General features: G+C 48.7%; 1 protein-coding gene across 1 annotated transcript in view; it reads right to left on the bottom strand.

The window, feature by feature from the left end:
* The window catches only part of MGAT5B (alpha-1,6-mannosylglycoprotein 6-beta-N-acetylglucosaminyltransferase B), a 170,767-nt gene that overhangs the window by 104,024 nt on the left and 45,347 nt on the right, over window positions 1-21,396 (bottom strand). The window contains exon 3 of the mRNA XM_074971071.1: window positions 3,230-3,374. Coding sequence (XP_074827172.1) covers window positions 3,230-3,374 — 145 coding nt within the window. The remainder of the gene's footprint in view (window positions 1-3,229; window positions 3,375-21,396) is intronic.

Genomic DNA, 21,396 nt, shown 5'->3' with positions numbered 1-21,396 from the left:
ATCTGCAGATCCAGATAGATCTCTTTTTAGTAACATTTAAGCTAGTGGGATTGTAATGAAAAGAACAGTTGAAAGGTATCAGTCTGTCATTGGGATTTGATGGGCGCCATTGGTCACGGCTGATTGCTGCCATTTCTCAAAGGGTTACTTCCTGCCTCTCTTCCTTGAAAGCCAGAAGGTGGCAGGAGGGGAGAGAGAGGAAAAGCCAGAGAGACTTTTAACCCAGAGGCAATAGCATTCAGGCAAAGCAGAGAAGGAAGAAGGGGGGAAAAAGCTGAGCAAACCTGCAATCTTCATAATACTCTGCCACTCAATTATTTGCTGCTAACTTAATCAAAGCTTAACTTCAAAGAAGTCAGCAGCCACATTCAGTGGGAACATGGCCTCAGTCTTATTTAAGAGCAGGGCTGGATTGGGGAACTGAAATGGAGCCAAGCACCAGGATCTTATGGGCCTCCTTACTCTTCCTAGTCTTAAAAAGAAAAAAGAAAAGGAGTACTTGTGGCACCTTAGAGACTAACCAGTTTATTTGAGCATGAGCTTTCGTGAGCTACAGCTCACTTCATCGGATGCATAGCATATCGTGGAAACTGCATTTGAGCATGAGCTTTCGTGAGCTACAGCTCACTTCATCGGATGCATAGCATATCGTGGAAACTGCAGTTTCCACGATATGCTATGCATCCGATGAAGTGAGCTGTAGCTCACGAAAGCTCATGCTCAAATAAACTGGTTAGTCTCTAAGGTGCCACAAGTACTCCTTTTCTTTTTTCTTTTTACGAATACAGACTAACACGGCTGTTACTCTGAAACTAGTCTTAAAAGGCTTTTAACCAGTGTGTTGTGAGCTCTGTGTGTGTATCTCCCTGGGAGGGGAAAGGCCAGGAAAGAGTGAGGAGAGATAACTCAGTGTTTCCACTGTAGGTGGGAAAAATAAGATAATGGTGAGGGAGGGCGAGTGGGCACCATGGCTTTAAACTCCACGTGGTGATAATCAGAGGCTTAGCTCCCTAAGGTGGCCTATGGGGAGCTGTATTACAGGCAGGGATTCAAATGTTTTCTGATTTCCTGTCTCCTCTCTTTCTTTCTCTCCTTTTCATCCCTACCCCTCCCCTTTCCAGGGCTCAGCAGCCTCTCTGAGGGCACATGGTCATGATTATTCATAGTACCGCAAATGCCTAAAGGCGGAGTGAAGATCAGAACCCCGCTGTGCGAGGCACTGTACAAACATATCCTAAGAGGCAGTTTCTGCCCTGGAGAACTCCCACTTTTAAAAGGGGTTAGTAAATAATGAATAGATGTTTTAAGAAATGACTATTCAACAATTAGACGTTGTTACACAGTCCAAACGATTGACAGGTGGTTTATAATCCTGGCTTATATCTATTTATAATGTCTTCTGTCAACGTGCTTATAATGTTCTGTAACACATGCTACTCGCGTCTGGAGGTTGCTTGTAATATCTATTAATCTTTCTTAAATGAAAGTTTAATATCAAGGGTGACCTATTTAAGAATGTTTCATTCTTGCTTTTAAAATGTTAGTTTAAATTAGATGGGGGGAGCCTGATCCACAAAACTGGGATCCGGAGGTGTTCCCCTCTAGGAGGGGGAATAATGGCTCAGTGGACAGGGTGCTAGTTTAGGACTTGGGAGAACTGGGTTCAATTCCTTACTTTGCCACAGGTTTCCTAGGTGACCTTGGCCAAGTCACGTAGCCTCTTTGCACCTCGGTTGTACGAGGGGCTAACAGTACCTAATTTATATGGCCCTCATCTCCACCTTTAATGGACTTATCCTCACAGCACCCCTGTGAGACACAGCCTTGCTATTATCCCCACGGTACAGGTGGGGAACTGAGGCACAGGGAGGCTAAGTGATGTGCCCAAGGTCACACAGGAAGTCTGTGGCAGAGCACAGAATTGACTCCAGGTTTCTCAAGTCCTAAACTAGCCCCCTAACTCTGGGCCATCCTTCCTATTGCCCTACTTAATAGGAGTGTTGTGAGGATGAAGGCATTAAATGCACTCCACTACTACTACAGTGGCAAGGGCCATAAGAGTATCATAGACAGGAAGTCTGTTCTGGGTTCAGCTCTAGTTTAAATAAAGGCAGCGGGGGGGGGGGGGGGGGGGAATGTTTTCACAAAATTCACAACAGTTGAATGGAATCCCAAACTGACTGACAGACAGACAGACAGAAAGACACACAGACAGAGTTCTAACAGTTTCACAGAACCCCAGACCACATGGGCTCTGCCATTGCTGCTCACAGCAGCCCTGCCTGCTGTTCCTGACACCATGCAGGGATGGCTTTCACGTGGATTCAATGGCACGCACAGAAAGCATGAAACCAAGGGTGAAAAAACAGGCACACATACACTTCTCCTGGTCCAGTGCGGAGGGGAGGCCCTAGGAGAAGGGGTTTGAAATCGAGCCCACCCTGCACTCACCCCGCTGTGGCAGCTCCTGTCCCACAGGGCTGGGTCTGGCTTCCCGCTCCAGGCATTGCAAGCTGGCACATGAGCGCACCGCGCCACTCAGGTTTGGCCTGGCTGCCCCTCCATCATGACAGACAGATGGCTGGGCCAAACTCGGGTGGTGCTGCAAGCCCATACACCAGGTCGCAATGCTTGGTGTGGGGAGTTGAACGCAACCTCATGAGACAGGAGTAGCCCTAAGTGGGGAGTGTGAGGTGGGCTTGCTTTGCAGCCCAGAACCCTCCGGGAATCCCCCTCCACACCAGGCTGGGATTAGGGCTGCAGAGCCAGGGGAGAGGGTGCTGATATGGAGGTCAGTGCTTTAGTATAGTGAACCCATTGAATCAGGAGGCTACATTCGTCCAGCACCAGGTAGTGGTAATGTCTCGTTCATGTGGTTATGTCTCGTTCACGTGGTTACATCCTGGGAGCAGTAGCTCTGCACCTGAGAAATGATTCCAGTTCGAGAGACTCAAGCAAGGAACACGCTTTTACTGGGGATGTGCTGAGCCTCCACAAAAGAACAGCAGATCGGCTAGTAGCAGCAGCATCTCCTAAGCGCTCATTGTCTGGATCCTGCAAAGTACTGAGCACGCCCCGCTCTCACGGACAGCAATGGCATTGGAGGGCACCCAGCATCTTGCAGGGATCAGACCTTTCAGTGTGGGATCCTCTCTTGTAAATGGAGCCGGGTGGGTTTGGAGGAAGGGGTACCTTGATCCCAGACGGCACCATTCCCGCTGCCACTGACCTGTCCGGAGAAAAACGTGCCTCCTCCCCTTTCCGGGAGTCAGTGCTATTCTCCAGCCTGGCTAGTACGTCCATCCTCTTCACCACCATCTCCAACATGTCGCTCATCTTCCGCAGCACCCCTCTGGACTCCAGCGCGCCCATCACTGCAGTCACACAAAGAGCAAGAAAGAGGCTAGAGCAGGGCTTGGGGCTCAGGGAAACATAGTCATTTGTTTTGTCAAGATGGGAAGGAGCGGGTCAGCGACGGTGAAAGTGATGGATTGTCAGCACTCGCCTGGGCCAGGGAGCGGGTGAGATGATGACATAAAAGCTTCCCTAAACATCCCTGCCCATGCATCTCAATCCTGGCCCACAGCAACCCTGGCTATTCCTAGTCTGGGACCCACAGCTCTGCCAGTCATGACTGCATTCCCCTACCCTCTTCTCTTCCATACCTAGGCTCTCCACCCACAGCCCTACCAGTGTACTTCAATCCTGGCCCACAGCGTCCCTGGCTATTGCAGCCCTGGGTTACAACACTAGAAACACAACTCAGCAGTCAGATATCAGGTCTCCAGATCTGTACCATCCCACTGCTATTTGACTAGTGTGCACTGAAGGGCTATGGGGTTTTATAGATATAAGCCTGGATTCATATGTAATTTGGTCACAAGTACAATGAGTTTGGTGGTCTCAGAGGACAGGCAGACAGATCCAGATGGGTCACCTTGGATGGAGCATTCCACCATACGGTCCTTGGCAAACTCCTAGAGATTGCTCCTTGTGCTTGGCTTAATACAGTATTGACATCAGTGAGTCCCAGGCGGTGTCAGCGCCTCATAGAATCAGGCTCACCTGGGACAGTCAGCTGGTGTCTCATGGAGGCAAGTTCTGTGGGAATGTTTGTGATTGATATCTATTGCTCCTACTCTGGAATGATTTGAAGTATATTTTGTCAAACAAAAACAGCCCAAGGGTAAAATTTTCCCATGGACCTAAGTGACTTAGGGACCTAAATGCCATTTTCAAAAGTGACTTATGGCCAGATTCACAAAGGGATTTAGGCACCTGAAGAGGCATGCAGGCACCTAGTAGGATTTTCAAAAATGCCTAAGCAGGTTAAGGACCTAATTTCCAAGGGAAGTTTCCCAGTGGATCGAATGGGAGTTAGGGGCCTACCTTGCCTAGGCATTTTTGAGCATCCTGCTAGGTTCCTATCTGCATCTTTAGACACCTAGGTACCTTTAAACATCTGACCCTTAGGAGCCGATGTCCAAATCAAATCCAATGGACTTAGGTTCCTAAGTCACTTTTGAACAGGAACATAAGAACACCCATACTGGGTCAGACCAACGGTCCATCTACCCCAGTATCCTGTCTTCTGACAGTGGTCAATGCCAAGTGCCCCAGAGGGAATGAACAGAACAGATAACCATCAAGTGATCCATCCGCTGTGGTCTATTCCCTGCTTTTGGCAAACAGAGACTAGGTACACCATCCCTGCCCATCCTGGCTAATAGCCATTAATAGACCTATCCTCCATGAATTTATCTAGTTCTTTTTTGAACCCTGTTATAGTCTTGGCCTTCACAACATCCTCTGGCAAGGAGTTCCACAGGTCGACTGTGCATTGTGTGAAAAAATACTTCCTTTTGTTTGTTTTAAAGCTGCTGACTATTAATTTCATTTGGTGGCCCCTAGTTCTTATGTTATGCGAAGGAGTAAATAACACTTCCTTATTTACTTTCTCCACACCAGTCATGATTTTATAGATCTCTATCATATCCCCCCTTAGTCGTCGCTTTTCCAAGCTGAAAAGCCCCAGTCTTATTAATCTCTCCTCATACGGCGGCCGTTCCATACCCTAACCATTTTTGTTGCCCTTTTCTGAACCTTTTCCAAGTCCAATATATCTTTTTTGAGGGGGGGTGACCACATCTGCACAAGTATTCAAGGTGTGGAATTTAGGGTTCTAAGTCACATAGGTGTTTTTGAAAATTTTGCCCCAACTGTCCATCCAGCCCAACAGCAATCTGTCTTGGAAGCTCTAAGGGAAGCCATAACCCTTCCCTCCAAAACCAGCCCTATCTGAACATCACCTCAGTGAGCAATGCTATGTTATTGTATAAGGGAGAATTTCTTTCTAACCCAAGCTGGAGTTCAGCTGGTGGGATTGGCAGCCCTTGTGACTGCAGAGTCTATTCTCATGCATATAAAATATATATAAATGTCTAGCTCTTTGAAAAATATATCACCATGTTATTTCCTCGCTAGTATCCTGCAGCAGTGAGTTCCACTGATTTCTTAGGCATTTCCTTTTATCCCTTTTAACCGTGCTGCTTCCTATAACTTCACAGAGTCCTCCCTTCTTCTTGTAGAAATGGGCAGAACAAATAGGATATTTTTTTCTAGATCCACCAGGCAAGGGGCCAAAGCTCCCTATTTCCAGCCTTGTCCTCTCACCTTTTAGTGACCTGCAGCCCCTATTATGGAGCCAGTGGTAAGGGAATAAGTTCCTATCTCATCTCACTTCAGTTCACTCTAGGCTGGTTAAAAAAACCCACTCAAACAACCCTAACTAATCTTGTTCAGTTTATCTCCTCTATTCCACACCTGTGCACACTTTAAAAGGTACCACACATTTCATTAACTGAGCAGCAGGAGGCTAACCGAGGATGCTGGGTACATAAGTAGTACACTGGGCATCATGGATGGATATTTAAGTTACGCACATCTTGTCCCTTTGAGATGCAAACCTGGGATCTGGATTTTCAACAACCCAGAGCTCCAGGCTATGGGGGAGGGGGATCTTCTGAGCTGGGATTTTGGTTGGTGTCTGGGCTTCAGCATTGTTCAGACTTCTCCCTCCGCCCCTATCGTCTACAAAAATCACCCCTTGGTGTCTACTGCACACGCCTTGTGCCTGTCACGTCTCACATGCACTCATATTACTGGCAATAGCATGTCGGTGCTGCCAGCCCTGCGGAGCCTGTCCGGGTCAGGAAGAGCAATGATGTCAGGCTGCCTACAGGACGGGTGACCCATGTGCAGGCCAAGGGTCAGGATACGTCCTGCAGGAGCTCGCTGTCTTTAACCGCAGGGAGAGGACATCACTAACCAAGGCAGCCTTTACTGCTGGTAAGGTCAAACAACAAACAAATTCCATTCATCAAGGGGGGACAAAGCCCAGCCTGCACCCGTGTGCTCAATTTTATTGTCAAATGATAGGCATGTAGATGTATATGGATGTTAGGATAGCTGGGACCTTGCCATAGCTGCTCCAGTGTTGCAAAGACCTTCCCCATACTTTCTTCTGACTCATGCATCAGCCACAAGACCACCCGCTTCTACCACCTGAGGTTAAGGAGAATTTTTCTAGCAGTGGGTAAGCCGCAGGCTTACTGGGGCTAATTAGTAGACGGACATGATCATACACACTAGGATGTTGCAAGGGCATCATTTGCTATGGGGAAAGGGGGCAGTTGCTCCCCCAGACCTTGGTGTGCCCCCCAGACCTTTCATTGGTTTATATGCTCCGCTTCTCCCCTGCCACCAACTTTGCAGGACATAATAATATGATCCCATATAATGTTCTACTTGCTGACATAGTTTTGCCCTCTCCCCATTCCTCCTGGGATGGCGTGTCACATGATGCTGAGAGATTTGGAAGTCAATGATCAGGACTAAGAAGAGGGCGTTCATAAGTCATTTTTCTGAACATCAACACTCTTTAGAGAGTCATATTGATACAACAGATAATAACCGTGAAAGAGCCATCACCGTCAGCAGGCTGTAGACAGTAATCTGCACTGTATGCAACCTCGACAGATCCACTAGATAAAATGTTTGCTCCAAAACAGCCCAGTGAGTACATGACACTGTAAAAAGTCCTTAAAGGGGATTTACAAGATAACCCTCACCAGCCATTTTAAAGCTGTTACTGAGCCCTGATACTCACCCCGAGACATGTCACGTACCTTTGACTGAGATTTTGTGCATTTACACACCATTTTATGATAGCCTTTAAAAAAAAAAATCAGACCCAGAAAAAGCAAACAAGTAACTCGGAAAAATAATTTCTATCTCATGTGGATTTAACCCGGCCTCCTCACCCGAAATGTTCAATGCATTAATTATGTGAGGATGCAGCTGTACCTCTTCTGTTGAAATCAGTGGGTGTGACAAGTCTCAGGCTTTCTGCAGCTCTGAAAGTGTACCCACACCGCTACGTTTGCAAACAGCAGAACCTAAGTTGCATCTGCAAAATATTTGCATGTGCAAAAATGTGATTGCACAAAAGACACATTTTGGGGAGAGCAAAATGGATCACCAGACTAGAAATAAGGCACAAATTTTTCACAGTGAGGATAATTAACCACCGGAATAATTTCCAAGGGCTGTGGAGGATTCTCCCTCACTGCAATTTTAAAATAAAGATTGGATGCTTTTGGTCTAGTTCAAACAGGAATTAATTCATGGAAATCCTATGGTCTATACTCTGCAGGAGGTCAGACTAGATAATCACAGTGCTCCCTTCTGGCCTTAGAATCTGTGAACTGCAAGTTCAGAGTCACATGGATTCGTTTGACGTGTCATGCATATGCATACACTTGTATGCAGTTTTTATTGCATGCTTATTTGCACAATGGCTAGTCAGTGCTGAGGTATTGGGTTCATCACAAGCCATGAATTATTAACTACCTAGAATTGCCTAGAGACAAAATGCATAGCACTAATTAAATGCCTGAATACCACCTGGAGTCCTGATTTTGCAGAGATCTCCATGTGGGGGCTGGAGTCTGCCCAGGTGGAGTTGGGAGCAGGGTCAGAGCTTTGAAGAGCTTCCTAGGCTGCCAGGGTCCAGTTTTCAGAGCTACTGAGCGCCCACCACACCCAATGACTTCAGTTGCAGCTGCAGACACTTGGCCCCTCTAAAAAGGAGGCGCTCTACATGTCTCAAGCTGGGCACTCAATGTTAAGGGGTACTTTTGCAAAATGTGAGCCTTAATCATTGGACTGCATTTTGGTGAAGGGCATTCCAGCTGGGTGCTTTGCGATGCCTTCACGGACAGTGGCCTGTCAGGCTTCCAACAGCCAGCTCCTCACATCAGAGAGGAACTAACCCTGATTGCTTCCTCCCACACACGCTGCACAGGCCCAAGGTCATGGGCACAAATCACAAAGGAGAGGACACAGGCTGGAGTGAGGAAGGTTCATTTCCTTTACCATATAAAGCATTTGGAGAAGCTCTGTTTTGTGGCCGTGTGGGTAGGAATTTAGGACACAGTGGACTAGCTCAGGGTGGGAGACAGAGGTAAATGTAGACGTAAAAGAGGGGATGGTCGCTCCTAATAGCGGCGAGTGGAGACAAAGATGGATTGCAGCCGCCGTGCTTTTACGTGTCTCCAGGGTGTGTGTGTAAAACCTCAGCTGAGAGGGATTTCTCAGAGGGGAATACAGCTTGAAAATGCAATAGCGAGACAGCCCGGATGATTCACAGCTGCTGCTGTGGCTGCCACTCAGGGCTGGGCTGTCAGCCTGTTTTATGACTGGATTGCATTTGTTTAATTAGAGGGGCTCAGTTAGCACTGCAGTTCATATGAAATCTAAATGGCTGCTTGCAAGGCCTAGGCAGAGCAGCAGAGCTGTTCCCCTACAGAGACAAAGAGACACAAAGAGAATCTGTCACCCGCAGAGGCAGTCTCTAAACAAGGAGGTGAAGCTGGGGTGGGTGGAGGAGAGAGGTATTTTTAAGTACATTAAAGGAAAGGGATGTAGTGCAACCTCCTTCCCAAAGGAAGAACAAACCCAGCTGGTCCCTTTTCTCTTCCTGGTGGGCAACTTTGAAGGAAAACTACACAAAAAGTCAGCCCTGATAAGGCAGAGTGAAGAGGACAGGACAGGAAGGAAAATGCTATTAGAGAAATACATATAGCTGCCCAGTCTGGAGATATGACCACTGCTGCACCTATTTGCTTATTACATTTATTGATGGGTTTTTCTACACCTCTAACCCATCACCTTAGTCTGAAAGCCTCGGGAACATTAAAGATTTTCTTCTCTTCATTCCTCTCCCCCCCACACACACACCCCGCTGAGGTGGGTCAGTATTAGACCTGTTTTGCAGATGGGAAACTGAGGCATGGAGCCATTATGGGACTGGATTTTTTAATGAGCTGCACTTACATTGAGGCACCAAAATAAGTGGCCAGGTTTCCCCATGTGCTCGGCATGGTTGGGTGCACGCTAGAGCTGAGCTCTTTAGAGAATCTGTCTTCACAGGACTCACCCAAAGCTTGTGCCAGCTGATGGTAACTCTCCTGTGTGACAGATGAATCATCCATGCTGTCTAGACAATAAATTCTTCAGGGCAAGTGAGTCTCCCTTTCTATTGTACAGCACCCTGCATGATTAATCATAGAATATCTGGGTTGGATTGCGACCTCAGGAGGTCATCTAGTCCAACCCCCAAATATGCGATCGGCACAACCCAGATGGGACTTGAACCCACAATCCCTAGCTCCAGGGACTGATGCCTTATCCATTAGGCCACTGGGTCTTGCATCTGACGTACTGTATAAACCACCTGTAAGGAAAGCGGCTGTCTTGCTCCCCAACCCATCTCTTCCACCATCAGGGACCCAGTCGCTGTCCCCTGTGTTTGGGTGTGGCTGGCCATTTCTGCAAGCACAGCTCCCAGCCGACCGGCATCTTCAGGAGAGATGTCGAGAGGCTTAACCACTAGGATTGAAACATCAGTTCGGAAAGCTCCACTGGCTTTAGAGAGTGCTTCTGGGAACGGCATTGGCACCAGCAACGGATTAAAGAGGGCACGTGAGCAACAGGCATTTCCCTGCATGACACACACACATCTCCCACTGCAAGGGGGTGGCAAGACTGCAGGGCCAGGGGCAGCCACTGTTTGCAGATGCCTTCTCTGTGTATGGATTATAATTGTATAAACCAAAACCTGAATGAGTTCCCAGGTCCTGAGCAGTGAGAATAATACCCTCTGGCAGGCAGAATATTTGATGAGAAGGCCTATGAAAATCAAATCAACTTGCAACTAAGTTTTAGCCTCCTCTCTCCCCTCACACACTTGATTTCATTGGGCTCTGCAGTCTGCCAGAATTTTCCAGGTGGGCAACAGCTGCTTAGTGAGAGGGATAAAGAGAGCTCCAGATTGGCCCCTTTGAACTGGGCCAGAGCAGGCTGTGTGGACAGGGTGGTGTAGGACACCTCGCTACACACTTTCCACCTCTGCTTGGATGGGTAGGGTGGCTGCACTTTATCCAGGAGAGGAATGAGGGTGCTTTCCATTTCTATGCCACTGTTAGCCTGAGTCCAGCCCATGGCTACCAATTCCAGCAGGAAGAAGTAAATCTGTATTTATTGTTATTATAGGAGCACTTAAGAGACCCCGGCCCCACTGTGCTAACTAAAAGGTAGCCCATTACCCAAACTGCTTCCACTCTAAATAGCAACGGTTATCATCTCCAATACACGGACAAGAACCTGATGACCAGAACAATTAAGTGACTTGCCAAAGGTCACACAGGAAGTTTGTGGCAGAGTAAAGGACTGACCCTATCCCTTCTAAGCTCTGTCTAGTGTCTTCGCCACCACCCATTCTCCTGTGAGCTGGAGTGCTGATTTAGCAGATATATTAACCCAGTGTGATTATAATGCTCCACTTTCACAGACATTTTTGAGAGATTTCAAGACACCTTTCAATAGCAAAGCTCCCCAGGCTGCATTGTCAGAAATTGAGGGGAGATTTTTTTTTTAAAAGGAGCAAAGGCAGGGGTGGAGGGGAGGATATTAAAAACAAACAAACAAAAAACCCTTCCCTGGATAGTCTTATCATGCAGCACTTTCCCTGCCAGAAAGTGTGAGATCGAGGAGGGACACATCCCCCTACCCAGAGTCGCTAACAGGCAAAGTTTGAAGCTCCCCCTTGCTGAGGGCTCTCTGATTCTTTGGGGCTTGTACCAGCAGCTTAAGAAGGATACCAAGAAATATTGGCTGTTTCTTGGTAATGATTATGGAGCTTGGAAAGTGTGTCTCATTAAAAAAAAACCAGGGGAAAAAAGTGCTGAAGCTGCTCTTTTAAAACGCAAGAGCCAGGATTAATTTGCTCTAAACCTGAAGCACAGTTCTGGCCACCCGCAGAACTGATGCTCAGCTGGGCTGACAAGGGAAGAGCAAATCAAGTAACACAAAAGGCATTTCTGCAACGCAACTGGAGCAGGCAGAACTCGTTTACCAGCTAGGAATGTAACTCATAAAGGGTACGTCTGCACTGCAGCTAGGGGCCTGCTTCCCAGCTCGGGGAGACAGACCTGTGCTGGCTCTACTCAAGCTAGTGTGCTAAAAATAGCAGTGCAGCCATGGCAGCAGAGCTGGTGGCTCTGGTTAGTGGCCCAATTACATGGACCCAGGGGGTTGGGCAAGACTGTACATGTGTGGCTAGCAAGAGCGGCTGTCCATTATGGCATGGCCACGCTGCTATATTTAGCATACTTGCACAAGCAGAGCTAGCACGTCTATGTACCAGCGCTGGGAAGCACCCTCCCTGCTGCAGTGTAGACATACCCAAAGAGACACCCTCAGGCAAATGCTTTGCATCTCTTTATACAGGGATCCACTGTGGAGTCACCCACAAGTCCTGTGCAAAGGGCAGCACAGAATTGTGCAACCCCAGAATCAGAGCAGGGAATGAATTGCCTCATACACTATTGTGTCGCAGTTTGTGCCTGGTTTCCTCTTTGTTCCAAGGGGGGGAAGTAAGCTGCATGAGATCTTTCCTGGTGCCTGGTAAGGGAGGGAGTCAATGCTTTGCTTCCTTCCTCCTGACCCTTGCATTCCCAGCCCCCACATAGAGGCTTCTGACCCCTACACTCTGTGACCCATGATGCTGGCAAAGCACACAATATGGGAGAACCTTACAATCTCCCCCCCATGAGTGCATACCACAGCTCACAGTTTAGCCAATGGTGTTGTATAAATTTCCCCAAAAGATAACCTGCAATTTTTCTGCATTTTCTTTCCCACCATCACTCTGAACTGTAGTATCACAGTCTGAAAGAAGCAGGAGGAATGGCCTAATGATTAGAGCAGGTCATACTTGTCAATAAAACAATGTTCATTGCGAAATTAGCTCCTTTTGCAGTTAGGATGAAATTCATTCTAGGGAGACGAGCCAGCTCAAGGTCTATGCACCACTAGAATAGGTGCAAAATGAACCTTTTATATAGACTTTGTGCTGATCCTCTACAATGGGGTGAATTAAATTCACTCTCATTGAATACAGCTTGGATGGCCATTCTCAGCCTATTGGTGGGTGAACAATTCACTGTGAACAATCAATCATTTGTGCAGTGATGGGTCATCTTAGTCACATGGTATTTCTTCTGTTTTCTATCTAGAAGGATGCAATGTTTTGAACAATCAAATAGCAATCAAGGAATCACAAATAAACTGCACTTCCTGTTACACATTTTCGGGCAAAAAATTATTTGTGCTGAAATGTGTGAAAGCATGGGGGTTTACAGACATTTTCACCGATGGTGAAAATCACTGTGAATGGTGAAAATTCATCAGTAGTTACTGAATCTTCACAAAAAATAACTAACAGGAATCCAAACCCAACTTAACACAAATGTTAGCTGATCAGGGTTTGGGGGTTTGTTACTATTCAAACAGCACCACTAAATACAAAGGAGAAAGCTCCTAATTAGTTCTAATTAATTAGAACTCTTCTGTTCTGTTCTAATCAACAACAATGGCAAAGAAAACACATATAGAACTGCACAATGGATTAATTGGAGTTTGCAAAAGTCTGACAGTTTTTTGACAGTTCCCCCAAGTGGCAGAAACTCTTTAAAGGCAATCACTGAATCAACAGTTTTTCATAGCAGTGCTATGAAATAATGATTGCAATCAATCACATTTTACTGTATCTCATGAGACATGCTAGTCACCACAATGAAGGGAGGGGAGTTGTTTACGGTGCTTCAAGGGGGTGAATACCTAAGTAATTGGATGGAACTGGGGAAAAAGCAACCATGTCCTAAGTGCCATGTATATTGAAACATACAATAGTTTCCCTAGGAAAGTGTTGGCATCTCAACAGAGTTGTTGAAATTTGGACTGGCCAAAGCACTGGATAATATATCAAAGAGAACAATCTTGTGGAAGAAATGTGCTGGTGCTGAAATGGCCTCTATGACATGCACCCCTATACAGATGTCCCACTAAGGCAGAGGTGGGCAAACTATGGCCTGGGGGCCATATCCGGCCCTCCAGACATTTTAATCCAGCCCTCAAGCTCCCACTGGGAAGCAGGGTCTGGGGCTTGCCTGGCTCCGATGCTCCAGCCGGGAAGCAGGGTCAGGGTCTTGCCCCACCTGCACGGCTCCCGGAAGCAGCGGCACGTCCCCACTCTAGCTCCTACGTGGAGGGGCAGCCAGGGGGCTCCGCAAGCTGCCCCCACCCCAAGTGCCACCCCTGCAGTTCCCATTGGCTGGGAACACCTCCTAGCCATTTAGGATTTGAAGATCAAGCCATATGTTACTGGAAAATTAATCTCTCTTAGATCAGAGGTGGGCAAACTACGGCCCGGGAGCCACATCTGGCCCTCCAGACATTGAGTTCCCACCGGGAACTGCAGCCAATGGGAGCTGCAGGGGCGGCGCCTGAGCACAGGCCAGTGCGCAGAACCACCTGGCCGCACCTCCACATAGGAGCCAAAGGGAGACATGCCGCTGTTTCTGGGAACTGCTTGAGGTAAGCACCACCTGGAGTGTGCTCTCGACCTCCTCCCACGCCTCAACCCTCTGCCCCAGCCCTGACCCCCTTCTTGCCCTCTGAACCCCTCAGTCCCAGCCTGGAGCACCCTCCTGCATCCCCAACTCCTCATCCCCAGCCCCCACCCCAGAGCCCGCACCCCCATGCCCTCCTGCACTCCAACTCCCAATTTTGTGAGCAATCATGGCCTGCCATACAATTTCCATACCCAGATGTGGCCCTTGGGCCAAAAAGTTTGCTCACCCCTGCACTAAGGCCTACTCATGTTCCAATTAAACCTCTGAAATGGGGGTTAGGTAGGACAGCGCTGGCTTTCTGCACAAGGGAGAATTTCACTCCCTTGTACAGTAGAGGCACAGACATAGCAGAAAGGTGGCCAGCCCCTTGTCTTCCTTGGACTGCCCTGAAAAAGGTGGGGAAGTTTATGTAACACCTAGAAACAGAACAGCAAGGTAAGGGCAGCATGGCTGAGACCATGGAGAAGCAGAGAGTAGCTGAGAAAAGTCAGAAGACAGGATGGCTATAATGAGTATAAAAATATTGCTCGGGCATGCAGGAGTGAAATCAGGAAGGCCAAATCACAGCTGGAGTTGCAGCTAGCAAGAGATGTTAAGAGTAACAAGAAGGGTTTCTTCAGGTATGTTAGCAACAAGAAGAAAGTCAAGGAAAGTGTGGGCCCCTTACTGAATGAGGGAGGCAACCTAGTGACAGAGGATGTGGAAAAAGCTAATGTACTCAATGCTTTTTTTGCCTCTGTCTTCACGAACAAGGTCAGCTCCGAGACTGCTGCACTGGGCAGCACAGCATGGGGAGGAGGTGACCAGCCCTCTGTGGAGAAAGAAGTGGTTCGGGACTATTTAGAAAAGCTGGACATTCACAAGTCCATAGGGCCAGATGCGTTGCATCCGACAGTGCTAAAGGAGTTGGTGGATGTGATTGCAGAGCCATTGGCCATTATCTTTGAAAACTCATGGCGATCAGGGGAAGTCCCAGACAACTGGAAAAAGGCTAATATAGTGCCCATCTTTAAAAAAGGGAAGAAGAAGGATCCTGGGAACTACAGGCCAGTCAGCCTCACCTCAGTCCCTGGAAAAATCATGGAGCAGGTCCTCAAGGAAACAATTCTGAAGCACTTAGAGGAGAGGAAAGTGATCAGGAACAGTCAGCATGGATTCACCAACGGCAAGTCATGCTTGACTAATCTAATTGCCTTCTATGATGAGATAACTGGCTCTGTGGATGAAGGGAAAGCAGTGGACGTGTTGTTCCTTGACTTTAGCAAAGCTTTTGATGCGGTCTCCCACAGTATTCTTGCCAGCAAGTTAAAGAAGTATGGGCTGGATGAATGGACTATAAGGTGGATAGAAAGCTGGCTAGATTGTCGGGCTCAATGGGTAGCGATCAATGGCTCCATGTCTAGTTGGCAGCCGGTATCAAGTGGAGTGCCCTAAAGGTCGGTCCTGGGGCCGGTTTTGTTCAATATCTTCATAAATGATCTGGAGGATGGTGTGGATTGCACCCTCAGCAACTTTGCAGATGACACTAAACTGGGAGGAGAGGTAGATACACTGGAGGGTAGGGATAGGATACAGAGGGACCTAGACAAATTGGAGGATTGGGCCAAAAGAAATCTGATGAGGTTCAACAAGGACAAGTGCAGAGTCCTGCACTTAGGACGGAAGAATCCAATGCACCGCTACAGACTAGGGACCGAATGGCTCGGCAGCAGTTCTGCAGAAAAGGACCCAGGGGTTACAGTGGACGAGAAGCTGGATATGAGTCAACAGTGTGCCCTTATTGCGAAGAAGACCAATGGCATTTTGAGATGTATAAGTAGGGGCATTGCCAGCAGATCGAGGGACGTGATCGTTCCCCTCTATTCGACACTGGTGAGGCCTCATCTGGAGTACTGTGTCCAGTTTTGGGCCCCACACTACAAGAAGGATGTGGAAAAATTGGAAAGAGTCCAGCGGAGGGCAACAAAAATGATTAGGGGACTGGAACACATGAGTTACGAGGAGAGGCTGAGGGAACTGGGGATGTTTAGTCTGCGGAAGAGAAGAATGAGGGGGGATTTGATAGCTGATTTCAACTACCTGAAAGGGGGTTCCAAAGAGGATGGCTCTAGACTGTTCTCAGTGGTAGCAGATGACAGAACAAGGAGGAATGGTCTCAAGTTGCAGTGGGGGAGATTTAGGTGGGTGGTGAAACACTGGAATGCGTTACCTAGGGAGGTGGTGGAATCTCCTTCCTTAGAAGTTTTTAAGGTTCAGGCTTGACAAAGCCCTGGCTGGGATGATTTAATTGGGGATCGGTCCTGCTTTGAGCAGGGGGTTGGACTGGGTGACCTCCTGAGGTCCCTTCCAACCCTGATATTCTATGATTCTATGATCTATGATTCTATGGCAATGCCTACAGCACACTGGTGCGGAGACTGGGTGGTTTCATAGAATCATAGAATCATAGAATATCAGGGTTGGAAGGGACCCCAGAAGGTCATCTAGTCCAACCCCCTGCTCGAAGCAGGACCAATTCCCAGTTTGCCAAAGCCAGAGGTGATTGATTAACTGAGCAGCAGAGTATCTCTCTGTCCCTCCACTCCCAGTTGCATCATGTCCTACCGCAATCACTTCTGTTGTAGAATAGTGGAGGAATGGGGTTCACAGGAGAGACACTCTTCTGTTCTGTGTAACCTGTGTTAATACAGAGTGGTTCTTTCAAGATTACATATGGGTTTAAGATGGGCTTTCAAAAGAGCCTAAAAGAGTCCAAATTCCATTCGAAAATTCAGTATTATCTGGGCATGTAACTCCCTTCGGCATCTTTGAAAATCCCAGCCTTGAATTCTCAGAGTCACCCACACCTGCACTGCCCACCCATTGCAGGGCCAGTCTCCTCACTCGGCACTGAGGCTAGGCCAAGCGTTGGCTGATCAGCATTCAGCACCATGGCCAGGGACTGAGGGAGAATGCATGGACCAGGAGCCTGTGAGCGAAGGGAGATAGTAATAGGGAAGTTGACATTTCCTAATTACATTGTGGACTTTTGTCTAATAGATTCCCCGCTCCTTCTTCCTTGCAGTTCTCCCCGTGCTGCCAAAGGCACCAGATATACAGCAGGGCCACAAGCATTTGATTTGAACCCAAAGCTGTGGTCAATTTTAGGGTGCCGGGGGGGAGAGACAGGGGAGAATTCCCACAGAGGAATTCCCACAGACAATTCCCAGTTGTCATAGAGGAAGGAAAACTGCTGTCTGCTCACTTCTCTTCAGGCTCAGTGACTAAGCTATTCCCCTCCCCTCTTTTTCCTGCAGCCATTAATCACTCTCAGGTTTTCTGGCCTGCTGTTAGGCACTCAGACTGACCCCAATCAGACCGGTACAAGTGTCATCACAGTCATGCCTTCCACATAACATTGGTAGGTTCTTCAGTTCCTGTTATGTTTCCAACAGCAGGTCGCAGTCTCTCAGCTGGTCAAGAAGTGGAAGAGGGTGGCAGAGTGAGCCCCGTGTTTTGTTTAAGATTGCCATCAGCTTTCTCAGTTCATCTATCAAGCACTCACACTGCACTGCATTGCAGGACACTTGCTGTCCCTGCACTGTGCCACAGTGATCATGGATGCAGCAGTGGGCTCCACAGTGGTAACTGTAGCCATTGAGGGGTTTTTTTTCAAAAACCTATGGAACTCCCTAGTGCAGGATGCCATTGAGTCAAATACAGAGACCTGACTGCTAAAGAGGACTGTACTGAGGTGGAGTGGCCTCCCTTGGAGCCTGAGGGGGGAGAGACCACTCTCTGCCCCCTTGGGAGGGTGGAGCCAGGCCGGGCCTGACCCTTGTGCTAGAAGCAGAGAGGCAGAACAGGAAGTATAAGAGGCCTCCAGCTCAGTTGGGCCAGAGCCAGGGAAGGAGTCATATGCCTCTGCCTTGCTGTTGGCCCCTGGACCAGGGACTGAGCTGCCCCCAGAGGAGGAACCACCGTCTGCTGCATACCCCGAGGAGCCAGAGGACCCTTAGACTACTGAGCCCTATCCCCGAAGTAGCCCAGGGAAACCAGACTTTAGTCTGGTTTTGCCGTCAGAGCGCGAGTCAGCGTATGTCAGTAGGATGCCTGCTGACTCAGTGGCGGAACCAATTAGAGCTGTGGAGGATCAGCACCTCCGAAAATCAGGCCCTAAATCCTGTGTTGCTTCACTGCTGAGCCATTGCTAACTCCAGTGAGGGGCAGAGGGAGAGGCCCTGGCTCTGCTGTGATTTCAGTTACTCCCTCACGTGAGGTTACAAGGCTGGGGCATATTTTCTTTTTGGCCTGTGACCCCTCACCAGATAAATGCGGATGGGGTGGGGCTGCAGCCATTTGGATGAGGCAGCCCGTGGAGTCTGGTTGGAAGAAATCTTGTTGACAAGTAGCTACGTGAAAATCCATTTTGTCGACACTGGCTGCTCAGAGCTGAGCTGCCGCTGAGAGGGAGTTGGGCGGCGAGTGGCACCTACGCCCCTTATCTTCCCAGCACAGTTCAAAGGGACTAAAACATCCCGTGACATTTCAAACACAGCTACACAATACTTCTCCGGCGCGCATAACATGGCTGATTGGTTGTTGACTCTCTTACAGACATAAGTCATATTCCAGTCTAGCTATCCTGTAACAGCTGAATGCTCCAGTACGTGGAGGGAATTTGTTCCGAGATGTCGCAACATTACTTATGTCTGCTGAAAATACCAACTGCATTAATTCCAGTACAAAATATTGCCTGGGTTTTTTTTCTTAAAGGGCACTGCCATCCTATATTTACCCCCCAAATGTAGGATTTACTAATGAGGGGAAGACTGCTGAGGGGGAAAGGCGTCACAACAGTGAATACAAATAGCACTGGAATAACACAGGGTGAGCAGATCACAAGTGAGGGGCAGCAGCAGAGCTGTGGGGCGTGAGGGGAAGCCCAGAGCTGGAGAAATGCAGCTCAGGAGTGAGGGACCTGTGTGGGTGGCCCACACGGCACGTGCCTGAACTCTGTCTCACTCGAACCAGTGCTCCCAATCCCCCAATTCTTTACATACTAGCTTTACCCAGAAATATACGAGTCAGGGTCTTGGTTTGGGAACTGTTTGTCAGTGCCCCTGTCACCACAGCTAAGATACGGTCCCTTTGTCCCCTTCAGGCCCTGCCCATGAATTTCATAGCTCGCTGCAGTAACTCTGGCTGAGGGATGAGGCAGGTCAGCATGGAGGGAGAATGCTCCCCAGGCTTTCCAACTGCTATGCTCTGTCAGCATGCTACTCCAGTTCCACCAGCTGGCGGTTCCCTCCCTGACGACTCCCATCTCAGGCACAGCCAGCTCAGAGCCAGTAACTCGGCTCTTCAACACTGAAAGCTTGGCCTGCCTCCACAGAGACCCTGCCAGGGTTCAGGCCTCTGGCATAGCAGGCTGATATGCCTGAGTGCTTTCCCATTCGATCCCCTTTGGTGCTGGATGTGTAGTTCCTTTCCAACTCCTGTCTCCCAGCAGCTCTCTCAAGTCTTGAGAAAGGAGAAGAGTGCCCAGATTTACGCACCAGAACCAACTTCAACCCACCGCCACACTGATACTGGGACATCTATCCCATATCATGATGGTGGGTAGATGCCATCTCCCAAGTGTGTGCAGGGTGCACGGGGGAAGAAATATAGAGATGTGGGGGGATGCTGTCTACCAAGTCTGTGTGTGGGGGGGAATAGAGATGTGGGGGGGAGGCCATCCCCTGAGTTTGTAAGGGGGGATGTCATCCCCTGAGTGTGTGTGTGGGGGGGATGGAGATGGGGTATGTTGTCCCCCAAGTGTGTGTGGGGAGGACAGAGATGTGGGGGATGCTGTCCCACAAGTGTGCGTGCGGGGGGGGGGGGGTAGAGATGTGGGGAGATGCCATCCCCTGAGTGGATGGGGATGGGTACAGACATGGGCGGGGGAGTTTGACATTGATGCTGACTGGCGAAATCTCCACAGGGGGAGCCATGGAGCTGGGTGTGACAGCCCTCCCAAAGCGACATCTGTGACTGAACATCGGTTTGACAGGCAGTCAGAGAAATCCATGCTGCCTGAGTGACGTGCCCTGTCGCAGCCCCAGCAAGTGCTGTGTTTAAAGGGAAACGGAGAACACCCCGGACTGTAGCAGGCTTGATGCAGAGACAACAGTGGCCTCGCTCTTTAATCTCCACCATGAGAACTCCCATCACTCAGCCTTGATTGCTGGTCTCTCGCCTGCTGTCAGCTGCAGAGATGTGCTGCTTGCTGGGCTCATGAAGCACAGGCCTCTGCGGTGTTGGAGATACTAACAACTGGCACCTGAATCCTCTCCTCTAGCAGGATCATTCCCATCAGAGCAGACTGAGGTGATGTGCTGTCCGCAGCTGCTGCGAGCTCTGCAGGCTCCCAACCCCGGCCTTCAGCTGTCTGGGACACTGCTCCAGGCAGGGACAGGTACCAAGAGCAAGGCGGTCCTGGGGCAGACCCTTCCTGATCCACAGATAGAAAGGGACTTTTCTGCTCCTACTTCAATCACCCCATAGTCCTAATGCTGCTCTGCTACCTGGTTTTGCTCAAATCTTCAGTAGCTATGCAGGCCCCATTGCTGTAGTATTGAACCCCTCGCAATCTCTAATACTTGTGGCACCTCAGAGACTAACCAATTTATCTGAGCATAAGCTTTCGTGAGCTACAGCTCACTTCATCGGATGCATACAGTGGATGCATAAAGTGGATGCATCCAATGAAGTGGGCTGTAGCTCACAAAAGCTTATGCTCAGATAAATTGGTTCGTCTCTAAGGTGCCACAAGTCCTCCTTTTCTTTTTGCGAATACAGACTAACACGGCTGCTACTCTGAAACCAATCTTTAATACTGTTATCCTTCCCACTCGCCTGGGAGGCAGGGCAGTGACATTAACCTCATTTTACAGATGGAGAACTGAGGCACACAGAGTCAGTGACTTGCTTAAGGTCACACAGGAAACCTGGGGCGGAGCATAAACTTGAACCCAGTTCTTCCAAGTCCTAGGCTGGTGCCCTAACCACTGGTCCATTCTTCCTCTCATAGAGCGCCAATGCTTCAGAGGGACCTGGCCATCTTACAGAGGTAGCTGAGCCCTCACCCACCATTCCCTTTTTTTCTCCATCTCTGCTTTGCTTGGAGTTTCTAGCTATCCAATATTACTTTGTGCTTTCCCCATAACATTGGCACTTCTTTGTTTATTTTCTGCGTTGATTTTGATTTGAACAGATTAGAAAGACCAAAAAAAGTCACCTAGCCAAAGGCCCTGCCATCCTGACAGATAATTCATTAAAGCCACAGCCCATAAACAGCCACAGCGAACCCAGGGCCATTCCCATTCTCTCTCCCTAC

The sequence above is a fragment of the Natator depressus genome, chromosome 14 (assembly GCF_965152275.1).
Source record: "Natator depressus isolate rNatDep1 chromosome 14, rNatDep2.hap1, whole genome shotgun sequence".
Classification (NCBI taxonomy): domain Eukaryota; kingdom Metazoa; phylum Chordata; order Testudines; family Cheloniidae; genus Natator; species Natator depressus.
This window is presented reverse-complemented; position numbering and strand designations above follow the sequence as displayed.